At 36.1% G+C, this 13,451-nt stretch overlaps 1 protein-coding gene across 1 annotated transcript in view; it reads right to left on the reverse strand.

Annotated features, from left to right (window-relative positions):
- LOC136036387 (coiled-coil domain-containing protein 22 homolog) overlaps nt 1–13,451 on the reverse strand; it is a 76,832-nt gene that overhangs the window by 38,830 nt on the left and 24,551 nt on the right. The window contains exon 6 of the mRNA XM_065718571.1: nt 3,307–3,468. Within this exon, the coding sequence (XP_065574643.1) occupies nt 3,307–3,468 (162 nt within the window). The remainder of the gene's footprint in view (nt 1–3,306; nt 3,469–13,451) is intronic.

The raw sequence follows: 13,451 nt of genomic DNA on the forward strand, positions 1-13,451 counted from the left end.
AAAAAATCCTGGATACAGCCCAAGGAATTGTCACTTAAATTAGAAATAAATCAAGTTTTTTTTTGGCATTTGTTTCTACATATTTTATCGTAAAAAAAATCATACCTAGGAAGAAATTCTATTTGGTGTAGATTACATTTAGGGTATTTTTTCAATAAAATTTGCTATTCTTTCCATTAGATTGTTTACTTTAAAAAAAAACCTCTAATGTTTATCTTGAAGATATGACGTAAAATGTGGCATTATCGTATCCTGTTTTGAAGTCTTTCTATCTAAGAATAGCTCTTGATACCTTTTAGACAAATTAAAAGTTTGACAGTAAGTTAATATTTGCACTTAGTAAAATAAAAGGCGCGGTGATAAAAAAAAAAAAAAACTCAATAAAAAGTCTAGCACTGTTTTATAATTGTCAGCATTTTACATACTAGTAAGCTATTCAAAAATAAACAAATTAGCACAATTACACAAATTAGCACAAATTAACAAAAATTTCATTAGATAAAATATTTCCAGTGGTGGCCTGAATCCTAGCACTCGAGATGAAAAACACGTGACTGATGAGATGCCACTAGGCAAAGCCGCATTCAGGGGTTAGGCGGTTTCAACCCCCCCCCCCCCCCCCTCCCAATAAAAAAATCCTGGATACGACCCTGCCACTAGGTCTATACTGGCACAATGGGACTGATATCAGGTTGGTTTATGGGACCCAGAATTGAAACTCAGCCGCAACAGCACTCTCCAGCAGATCTTTCAAATGTTTAGATTAAGGTCCACCATCTTAATGTTTAATCTGATTGAAAGTTATAAATCTAAATAATATGATTTTTTTTTTTTTTTTTTTTTTTTTTTTTTTTTTTTTTTTTTTTTTTTAAGGATGTTTATTTTTTTTTTTTAAGTATTGGGTTGGTCTCCGGGGTTCGCCCATGAGGCCTTCTTATGACTCACTTGGTTTTAAGTTGTAAATTTAATTGTCTCAGGATGGTGCGCGGAGGATGGAAGTGGTATCGTACGGCACGGGATTTGTTTTTTATTTATTTCTGTTAAGTTTGGTTAAGAGAAGTATTTATTTTTAATTTTTGTGCATATATAGTGTTTCTTAAAGGTAGCTCAATTGCATTCGAGCTATACTCTCAGCCTTGAGTTACCTAATATTTTGTATATATTGGTTATAATAAAAGAACCTTGAACCTTGAACCACAAGTGAGCTTGAAAACTGAAATCAATAATTTTGTCTTTTTTTGTTTTTACTGATACTTTCCATTCTTTTTTTTTAAGAGAGAGAAATTTATCATTAAACAAAAAAATAACAAGAAAAAATACCTACAAGATACTACAAATGCCAATCAAAAGAGACCTCGATGAGGTTTATAGTTTAATTCATCTTTTTACTCCAACCTCCAGTCCTCGTATGACGTAATAATACTATTACTAGTACTACTGCTAGCAACCCCTTGCATCACCAAGCCCCCTGAAGCCAACGCAGCTACACATACTCCTCCTCCATGTTAATCTATTCAAAGCGTTCCTCTTTACATCCTCTCAAGAGGTTCTTATTTTCCCTTAAATAATTACATAAAGCATCCTCCCATCCCAGTCGAGGAAGAACTGCTTTTCGTTTTTCCCTAGACGGTTGGCCAACAAGGACAATCTTTGACAATTTCTCATTCTTCATCCTCAGTATATAGCCTAGCCACCTCAACCTTATAGCCCTCTCTCTCTATAGCCCTAGAAAGCGGGATTGAACCACACTTTTACGTTGTAGGTTTTTTAGTTATTTCTGTGGTCTAAGTCTATTTTCACGGTTTAAACATTATACTGCAAAGTTTTCAAGTTTTTAGCTTGTTTATTTGCTAGCTTAATTTTCTGTGTTCAGTCGCAAACCCAGAGTTAATTTTAGAATTTGCAGATAGTCATGCGAATCCCAAATAAATGTAATTATAATGTATCTCGAAAATAATCAATCTTTTTATTGTGTGGCTATTTAAATGAACCTCCGAAAATATTTAGGACAAAAATCGTCGACACTCGAAACAAAAAATTTAGACACAAATTATCATTATATCTTAAGAGAGCAAAATTACACATTTTTAAAATCATCTTGTATATTTGTAGAAAAAAAAACTCTGAATCTCCCAATGACATTTTTGTATCCTACAGAGCACAGGCCTAGGGCTCATCTTCTTCTTCTTGGGTTTTAAGTTACTTTGACCTTCAACATAATTTTTAAATTTGAAAACTAATTCTGCGGAAACACCTAACAAAACTAGACTCTAAATATAGGCGAGATTACTTACAAAAGCCAGAAATACTTCGAAGTTCCAACGGACAGAACACCATTCATAATTAGAAGACTATAAGAAATAGGTCAATTTTTTTCAATGCAGTGAAAGACCACAGGAGAGGGGCGGCACATGGTTTCATACCACTGGTTATAGTGACATTCAAATTAACGTTGGGTGGGGTCTACAGTATCGAAAGTAGCGATAATTCGAAAGTTATTCTGACACCAATAGCGATTCGACCTCGCAGTCAAAACTTCGGCTCTCATTCAAATTCAGCGCTATATATTTTATTATAAATATATTTCATCTCAGCCTATTGGAGGGGAATACTGGTTGTGACAGTTCCCCTCTCATTAGGGTATATTTCAGCTCGTTTTAAGTTTAATCACTAATTACTTTTCTGTTAACGTCACAGTTTTTTTAGCTATACCCTCCCACTATCAAGAAAATCCATCAACATTTTGAATATATTTTCCATTCCAAATCTTATCTTTCCCTTTTTACAGGTATATTACTTTAATTTAATTTGGTTCATTTTATGTTGGCTATACCAGAAAACCGCGATCTTCCGAGATTTTTTTTTGCTCTTCTTGAAATTATGAAGTTTTTAGCACAGAAGCAGATTTTCGTCAGTGTTGGCACGTTGAACTATGAAAATCAATAAAAAATCAATAATCACAACCAAAATAATTAAGTTTGACAATATTTTTTGTCGTAAAATTCACACGCTAACAACCTGTTGATTTTCAAAGACAACTACACCTTCAAAGGAAAATTAAATTTTCTTAAGATGTTTTGTGCCGAAGGTTTTCAGCTTATTTTTTACTGATTTTACACACATTCTTTTTTTTAGATTTGCCACCCGCTACTACCAAAATGTGGAGATCTTTCCCACTAAAAACTAAATCTCAATTTCTGTAAAGTTTTTATACGGTATATAGTTGCGCAAGCTTTTTACTGAACCAGTTCATACAATCAGATTTCATTTCACTGTCCCTGGTACTTAAAAATTTTGAGAATTTACCTTATCAATATTGGCAGAAAGGGTAGCTATTTCTAGTTCAGTGTTTTCAATTGCTTTTTTCAAACTCGATAGTTTCACTTTCTTTTCTTCCTTATGGCTCTTGTCCATTTTCAGCTCCTGGTCATGCTTATCTGTTGGCTTTGGTGGCAACGGCGGTTTTCCCTAAAATACAGCTTAGTCAATAAACAGTCAGTCAATAAACATACAAACAGCATTTTGAACCAATTACATACATATCTATGCAAAGAATTATTACCCAGTTGCGTAAGCTGACAAAGATTTGGGAATAGGCAAAATGTATTTATAATTGTAGGACACGGGGGAGGGAAAAATTTGTTATTTTTTCCAATGAAAAATACCGAAAAAGGAATCTTTCAGTGAATATGCCCCAAAAACGGAATTTTTCAATTTTCAGGAGGGAATTGTCCAATTTTTCCGCGCTAGTTGACACCACCGTTATTACCATTACTACTTCATGTAAAGATGTGGAGCGCAACATGGAGCAATTCATACTGGAGCGCAGCCTTCCCATTTCTTTCCATATATTTTAAATTACAAAAAATTGTTACCTTGAATTGTCAAGGCAGTTTTTGAGAAATAAAAGTGAAAATGTTCATGGATTCTCGTCTTTTTTTTAGATGAAGGTACACAAAAAAATGGTATTTTTAATCTTAAAAGGGGAAGGGTAGTTTTTCCAACCAGGGCTAATGAAAGGCTAGAACATCGTAGAGAGATATTTAATGGTTCATTCGAACGGAAATAAAAGTTACTAGTGTCCTTTTAAGTGACTAAAAATATTGTAGGGCAGCTAGTCCCCTCCCCCCAAAGTCGTTCTATAAAATTTTGAGATAGCTATGATATCGGGCGAAGTGGGTATCAGATGTAGCGGTATCGCACGTATGGGTATCGGACGTGTTGGTATCGCATGTATCGTATCGGGCATATCGCTGTCGGGTGTTTTTGTGCCTTCTATCATTTTTGCAGCAGTAGCTTCAACCTAGTAAAGCAGTCCAGAAAGGGATCGACCGGGAACAAATTGCAAGAGAAAATATTTTTTGACTACCTGCCTTTCCATTTATAGGCGTACAACAACAAACTTGATGTCTAGAATAGTGCAATAGATCAGGGTGATTATGAAAATTACTTGTATTTGAACTTAAAACTACCAATTAGGTTTTTTGAGGTTGAGGTTGATTTTGAGGACGTGAAAATCCTTTTTGCATATAAATGCGTACAACAACAAAATTCATGTCTAGAAACGGGTACTAGATCACGGTGATTATGAAAATTACATTTAGTTTAAGGTAAAATTAAAACTTTCATTTAAACATTCCACCAGTATTACACCAAGTTTAAGCTGAAAGTAGCCGCTCCTAAAATATAGAATGACAACTATCAAAAACAAGAAGAACAAAAGGGAATTCTTTTCGTAAGACAGCGAAAATCTAATTTGAATGGATATTTCGGCCCTAAGGGCCGTCTAAGGGCCGTCCTCAGCAAAACATAAATATATAAAAGATGAAAAACTTACAACATACGACCAACAAGTCCATACAAGTCCCAGCATCCTTACTTCAGCGAAGATAATTATTTATGACAACTATCACCCAATTTAATGTTCTAACTAACAATTAAAACATCCTCGACTTTTTCACCGACATAATATACATATAATATACTGTGATAAAAAACCGAAATATCAATATTCACAAATCTTTGCTATCTTCCAGGTCATCAACTCAGAGAAACTCAGTTGTAACACAGTTAGCAAAATTTGTTCCCTTGCATGGTCCACAGGTCCATGGTGCATTTCATCCCTTTCTTTTGCAAGTGCATCGTATATTTGAGCAATCGGTTTTGCAGTTACAGTGAAAAACTGCAAGAAGAGAGTTGGGAGCAGCTGGGAGTTCACTAAAAATAGCGCAATACAGTCCATTCCGAATTACCCAACCGAACTGGGTAGGGTCCAGATTACATCCCAGGGTTCTCCATGATCTAAATTTGAGCTGACGCAACTGATTGGGAGTTGAAATTGAGTCTGGGCACTTATATAAAAGCATTATTGCTTTTTCGCCAACTGCTGAAGTGTCATGCTTGGTGGATGGTGGGTCCGTAAAAATTTAGCAGATTCGTAAATCCCGTCGTTTTTATCAGAAGCTATAGTCCCGCCGACTTCCCAACGTCATAGATGCAAAAAGTTGAATCGCACACAAGGAAGGCGTGGACATATTTGAATGTGTTACACATACGAGATCCAAGTTTGAGTTTCGTTGCATTTATATCCCAAATTCTACTCTTTGAGATTTCAGCTCGAGGTTCAGAGTAAAAGTAAATCACTTGGCAACCTGTCTGTGCGTGATAACACAGGAGTATAAGGAGATTTGTGACGTCTCCACCCAGGACAACAGGCATAATAGAAGCAGATCGAACTGCAGTTACAACAATGAGAAGATCCGGGTCACCTTCTGCCTGGTATACCTTACAGAAGTCTTGCTAGAGTCTTAAGTTTTTGGCTGTTGCTCTGCAACTAGACACCACATCGCATCGGTGAGGGCAGGCTTATCGGTTAATCGTGGAAATCTGTTTGCTTGTGAAAATGACGGAGGTGGTGAACACAATTCATACTTAAATTTATACTCGCTCTTTACGCTCAAGCTTTTAATTGTTTTAAAAAGCAGAATTGTGGCAAAGAGTCAAACTTTAGCGTTAAGAGCGAGGGATTGCGGAGGGGACAACCCATTTCATATACGGAGTAATTTCTGTTCGTTTTAAGTTTTAATGTCGCTCCTTACTTTCAGTTAAAAAAAAACTAGTTTTTTTAATGTAATTTCTGAAAGTTTTTGAATTAATGCATGTTTGATTTTGGCTCTCCACACATAAATTATTAAAATGAAATTTGCATATTAATTCCTTTTTTGGCTAAATGGCTTTCTCTTAGTTTTGATCAGACGATTTTGAGAAATAAGGGGTGGGGAAGGAGGCCTAGTTGCCCTGCAATGTTTCGGTTACATAAAAAGGCAACTATAAATTTTAATTTTTAACGAATGTTTTTATTAGTAAAAAATATACGTAACTCAAGAATTAACTTAGTTAACAAACTTTTATATTCTTAAATTTCTATCATGTATATGAGGGGGTTTGTACTCACTCGTTAATACCTCGCTCTTTACACTAAATCGTAAGTTTTGTCCTAATTGTTTAAGAATGACCCCTGAATCAGAAAGGCCGTAGAATAAATAATTGAAATTACTAAAAATACTATAGCATAAAGAGCGAGGTATTTATCTCCTCCTAAATACCTCGCTCTTTATGCTAAAGTATTTTTAGAACCCCTCATATGCGTAATAATCTCTGTTCGTTTTAAGTTTCAATGCTACTCCTTACTTTCAATTGAAAAAACTTTTCATGTTTATTTTTTCATTGTTTTTTTATAGTAATTTTAGAAAATCCTGTGCCCTTCTTCATTGAATTTCTGTTCCCCATGACATATTTCTCCAAGGAAAGATCCTCCCACATAGCCCCCTCCCGTCAACCCCACCCCAAAAACAAAAAAAAAATTCCCTGAAAACGTCTGTACACTTCCAAATAACCATTATTATATGTAAACAGTGGTCAAAGTTTGTAACTTGCAGCCCCTCCCCCAGTGACTGTGGGGGAGTAAGTCATTCCCAAAGACATTGTTATTATGGTTTTTGAATATGCGGAACAAAATGGATATCTCAAAATTTTGATCCGTTGACTTTGGAGAAAAATGAGCGTGGGAGGGGGCATAGGTGCCCTCCAATTTTTTTGGTCACTTAAAAAGGGCACTAGAACTTTTCATTTCCTTTAGAATGAGCCCTCTTGCAACATTCTAGGACCACTTGGTCGATACGATCATCCCTGGGGAAAAAAAATAATAATAATAAAAAAAAAAAAAAATAAACACGCAGCCGTGATTTGTCTTCTGGCCAAAAATACAAACTTCCATATTTTAGTAGATAGGAACTTGAAATTTTTTCTGTAGGGTTCTCTAATACGCCGAATGTGATTGTGTGATTTTCGTTAAGATTCTATGACTTTTAGGCGGTGTTTCCCCCTATGTTCCAAAATAAGGCAAATTTTCTCAGGCTCGTAACTTTTGATAGCAAAGACTAAATTTGATGAAACTTATATATTTAAAATCAGCATGAAAATCCGATTCTTTTGATGTATATTTTAGCATCAAAATTCCGTTTTTTTTTTTAGTTTCGTTTACTATTGAGCCGGGTCGCTCCTTACTACAGTTCGTTACCACGAACTGTTTGAAAGTTTCTTGAGAAAACCAATTTTAGATGATTTTGGAAAAGAGCCTGAAACCCCTCGAAAACGGCTTCAGGTCAAAATCAAAGTTGCACCACTGCAATCAGTATGATCAAAACTCTTGCATAAGGTAATTAGAGTCCCCAACCTTGAACAACAAAGAAAATCACTTTTTGTAGAGGTAGCCCTGATATGTTTAATGACTCATTCGAACAGAAATTAAAATTGCTAGTGCCCTTTTTAAGCGACAAAAAGATTGGAGAGCAGGACCCAAAGGCCCCTTTCTCCTTAAGTCGACCAATTATATTTATGAGATAGCAATTTTTTCAGCATAGTTGAATGATCTAATAATAATACTTTTGGTGAAAAAGGGCTGTAAGTTACGTAATTACGGTGCTAAAAAATCCAATGAATTAAATTAGATTAATAGAGTTCGTAGTTCAGTCGGTATAGCTTGGAATTAGGACGTCAAAGGTTCAAGTCTTTAAAGGGATATTTTTTGACCATAGTTTTGTGAGTTCTATTAGATTATGTGGTTTGGTTTTACATTTTCTTTCAGTATTTCGGAAAAAATTAAATCAAGCTATCCGAATTCGTCAGTTCATTATTTCTTTTGGTTCCCATAGTCTTCAAAGAAAGGTTTCATATATAGCCTAGCATTTGTTATTGGGAAATATTTGGGCATTTTCTAGGGTAGAATTTTTTGTGGGGCGGACTTTCCACGGAAAGCAAAAGTTTACAAGGGGGTATGGGAAATTTCTATCATTATTTAAAAACCGCCACAAATTAAATAAAAAAAAAAACAACCGGAAGTAAGAAACAGCATTAAAACTTACAACGAACAGAAATTATTCTTTATTAGAAGGGGGTCCTCCCAGTATATAAAATAGATCACGGCAGTATTTGTTAAACCTTAAATCCAAAATAAAACGGGCAAAGATTTATTTTAAAAGAAAAGTTTTCTAAGGGAAGTATAGAGCAAAGTTGAAACTTAAACAAACAAAAATTATTGCTTCATAGTTTATTTAACATATATCGATAAAACTAGTACAAACAAACCAAATGATAATATTTCCCTATGTTTGTATGATTATAGAAAACTAGCGCTTTACTGAAAACACCCAAAGGCCAGTATAAAAAAAAAGGAATACTGATTTGGGAGTCAAAATGAGTACATAGTCTGACAACAACAAGCTTGTTTATAACACTTTTCATAGTCTGGTATCAGTAATTTCCAGTATACAATAAAAATCATCTTAAATCTTAAGCATAAAAACATATAGTGTTTTGAAAGCCGCAAAGTCATTGAACAGCACACACAAATAATGGATTAATTTATCAGGTAACATATTTGTCTCAACAGCTATAACACCAATAGTGAATAATATACAATTTTAAATTATAAAAACACGCTTTAGTGTTACTCGAAATGAAAAACAAATCAACCATAATATGAGCTCCGGAAATCCGATAATTTCTCTGTATACAACGGAATATTTAAAGTTATGATACAAATTATAAAGCTAGTCTATAGTCCTAATACTATCAAATAACTTAACTCCAAACTTGTCTACAAACTAATAATGAAATGTACTTTTCAGAGCCGAAACAAGATTCAATCAAGATGATTCGAAACAAGATGATTTTGTCCATCAGGATCGATATTCACCATCAATTTCGTCAACCAGATTAGACTTCCTCTGCTTGCTTATCCCAGTATGATTAGCAGCTCTTGTGTTTGTTTATCTCTTTCAATTTTATAACCATTGCCGATTATCGTGACCAGTCTTTTTCTAGGCTTAATTTGACCTAGGTTTTCCATTTGGCGTATAAGGTAACAACAGTGCATCTCCCCAATGGCAATCAAGGAATCTTCGCATTCAATTTTTTAGCAGCTTAATTAACGCACAAGATTCGTATCTATCTATCTATCTATATATATAAAAATAAGTTGTCTGTCTGTGTGTCTGTCTGTGGATCAGGTGACGTCATGTTTCTGTGTTGACTGACGTCATGAAATTAGTTGTCGTCATTTTTGCTTTGACGGTGACGTCATTCAAGATATTTAAGACATATGTTCACGTAGAAATCTATTAATGTTTAAATTTACAATGACTGATGAACTTACCATGGCAAAAGCCGATGAAGATGCTCAAAGAGTCTATGCCAAAAAACTTGCTGCTGATAGAGAAAGTCAGAAAAGAAAGCGTGCCGAGGAACTACCAGAGCAACGCGAAAGCAGACTTGCTGCTAAAAGAGAAAGTGAAAAAAGAAGGCGTGCCGAGGAATCAAAAGAACAGCAAGGAAACAGGCTTGAGGCTGATAGAGAAAGAAACAACAGAAAGCGTGCCGAGGAATCAAAAGAACAGCAAGGAAACAGGCTTGAGGCTGATAGAGAAAGAAAGAACAGAAAGCGTGCCGAGGAACTACCAGAGCAACGCGGAAGCAGACTTGCTGCTAAAAGAGAAAGTGAAAAAAGAAGGCGTGCCGAGGAATGACAAGAACAGCAAGAAATCAGGCTTGCTGCTGATAGAGAAAGTAAGAAAAGAAAGCGTGCCGAGGAATCACAAGAACAGCAAGAAATCAGGCTTGCTGCTGATAGAGAAAGTAAGAAAAGAAAGCGTGCCGAGGAATCAGAGCAACCTGAAAGTTTTGCCTGGCATTCAGGTACAACCCAGTCGATGATTACAGCTTGAGTAGATGTGTTCAAATCAGGACAATGTCTAAAATTTGTCCCTATTGCAAGGCCTTGAAATTCAATGGTGAAACAATGGGAATGTGTTGCGCCTAAGGAAAAGTTAAACTTCCTCTATTGGCTGCACCACCAGAGCCATTGAAGACTTTCCTTACTGGAACTACGTCAGAATCTAAGCGTTTTTTGTCAAAATTCAGAAAATACAACTCATGTTTCCAAATGACGTCGTTTGGAGCCCAAATCGAAAATCCAGATCAATTTATGTCTACTTTCAAAGTAAAAGGGCAAATTTATCATAGAGCAGGGTCCCTTCTACCATTCTCAGGCGAGAATCATAAATTTTTACAATTGTACTTCATCAGTGATAGAAATTCTGAATTGAATGCACGTTGCGAAATTTCTCCCAACGTTGAAAGGACAATCGTTTCCCAATTGCAACAACTTTTCCACGAAAATAATAATTCAGTGCGTCTGTTCAAAACAGCCATCGATTTGATGCCTACTGATACGCATAAAATTGGTATTTCCGCTGACAAAACGCCTCCTGGCCAACATGTGCGTAGATACAATGCTCCAACTATCGACGAAGTGGCAATCGTTATGGTCGGTGATCAGTTTTTACCTCGAGATATTATTCTTCATAAGCGAAACGCTCAGTTGTTAAGAATTGCTGAAACTCATCGATGCTACGATGCCCTACAATATCCTATCATTTTTTGGGATGGAGCCGACGGCTATCACTTTAATATTAAATTGATGAATCCAGCCACTAACAAAGAAATGAATAAGAAATGCAGTGCAATGCATTATTATTCCTATAGACTAATGATTCGGCAGGATGAAGAAAATTATATTTTAAAATGCCGTGAATTGTTTCACCAATTCGTCGTTGATATGTATGCTAAAATTGAATCAGAACGTTTGCTATATATCCGCCTGAATCAGACCAAGCTCCGCTCTGAACAATACATTCATTTGCGAGATGCAGTTATAAATGACGGTAATACCACAAACGTTGGAAGATTAACAATTTTACCTTCGTCATATGCTGGCAGTCCCCGTCATATGCATGAATATGCTCAAGATGCTATTGCAGATGTTCGTCTCTATGGTCGTCCAGATTTATTTATTACATTTACATGTAATCAATCTTGGGACGAGATACTGCAGCTTTTACTTCAAGGACAATCGGCGGTTCATAGGCATGACATTTCGGCCCGTGTCTTCCGGCAAAAGTTGAAATCACTGATAAACTACATTGTAAAACTTGAAGTGTTTGGGTCAGTGCGATGCTGGATGTACTCAGTGGAATGGCAAAAACCAGGTTTGCCACACGCACATATACTAATCTGGCTACATAAAAAAATTACATCGAACGAAATTGATGATGTGATTTCCGCTGAAATACCTGATAAAAATGTCGATAAGGGGTTACATGATATTATTGTAAAAAATATGATACATGGACCTTGCGGTGCACTGAACGAAAATTCACAATGCATGGCCAAAGGAAGGTGCACAAAGCAATATCCTCGACTTTTAGTATCAAACACAATTACTGGCAATGATGGTTACCCACAATATAGAAGAAGATCTACTGAAGATGGCGGTAAAACAGCAATAATAAAGAAGCGTAACGGTACCACCATCGAAGTAGATAACCAGTGGGTTGTTCCATATTCCCCATTATTATCAAAAACATTTAATGCACACATAAACGTTGAATACTGTAACTCCGTAAAGGCAATCAAATACATATGTAAATACGTCAACAAAGGCAGTGACATGGCAGTTTTTGGCTTGCAGCCCGAAATCAAAGATTTCGATGAAATCGTACAATATCAGGCTGGAAGATACATAAGCAGTAATGAAGCTGTTTGGCGAATTCTTTCATTTCCGATACATGAACGTAGTCCAGCTGTTGTTCACTTAGCGGTACATTTACAGAATGGTCAACGTGTTTATTTCACGGAAACCAACGTGCAACAAAGAGTCCTGAATCCACCGGATACAACATTAACAGCTTTTTTTTCGCTTTGCAAAAATGATTCTTTTGCAAAAAAACTGCTGTATACTGAAGTGCCTTCGTATTACACGTGGAATACTAAAAATAAAGTATTTGAACGTCGAAAACAGGGTAAGTCAGTCGACGGCCAACCTACCATCTTCAAAGATACCACGATAGGAAGACTCTACACCGTTCACCCCAATCAACATGAATGCTTCTTTCTACACCTGCTTTTGGTGAATATACCCGGTCCGACATCCTTTGAGTATTTGAGGACTGTAAATGGTACTAAACATGACACTTACCGTAGTGCATGCCAAGCTCTGAATTTATTGGAGAATGACCAACACTGGGATAACTGCATCAATGACGCGTGCGAAACGTCAACCCCAAGTCAAATTCGTGCATTGTTTGGCATCATTTTAACAACTTGCTCTCCATCAGCTCCTACAGAGTTATGGGAAAAATATAAGTCAAAAATGTCCGAAGATATACTCCATCGAAAACAGTTAGAGACGTCAGATATGACTTTTGATTTTACATCAGAAATTTATAACTACACTTTAGTTGTTATAGAAGATTTGTGCGTACGTATGGCAAACAAACCTCTTCAGGATTTGGGAATGCCTTCACCTAACCGTATCGCTGCTGTTTCGACATGTGTAGAATTGGATCGTGAACAAAGTTACAGTACGAGTGATCTATTGTCGTATGTACAAAATAACATTTCCAAGTTAACGTCGGAACAAAAAGACATTTATGATACGATAATGCATTGTGTCGATAACAACGTTGGAGAAATTTTCTTTTTGGATGCGCCAGGAGGTACTGGTAAAACGTTTGTGATAAAACTGATTCTGGCATCAATTCGATCAAAAAATGATATAGCGTTGGCAATTGCGTCGTCCGGAATAGCCGCAACATTGCTGCCTGGTGGAAGAACTGCTCATTCCGCTTTGAAATTGCCTCTGAACTTGCATTCTACAGAAACTCCCACGTGCAATATTTCCAAATCATCTGGGATGGGTAAAGTATTGCAGCAATGCAAACTTATTATTTGGGATGAGTGCACAATGGCACACAAAAAATCGCTCGAGGCTCTGGATCAATGCTTGAAAGATTTGCGAGGGAAGTCGAAACCCTTTGGCAGCACATTAATAT

This window comes from Artemia franciscana, chromosome 15, assembly GCF_032884065.1.
Source record: "Artemia franciscana chromosome 15, ASM3288406v1, whole genome shotgun sequence".
Taxonomy (NCBI): Eukaryota; Metazoa; Arthropoda; class Branchiopoda; order Anostraca; family Artemiidae; genus Artemia; species Artemia franciscana.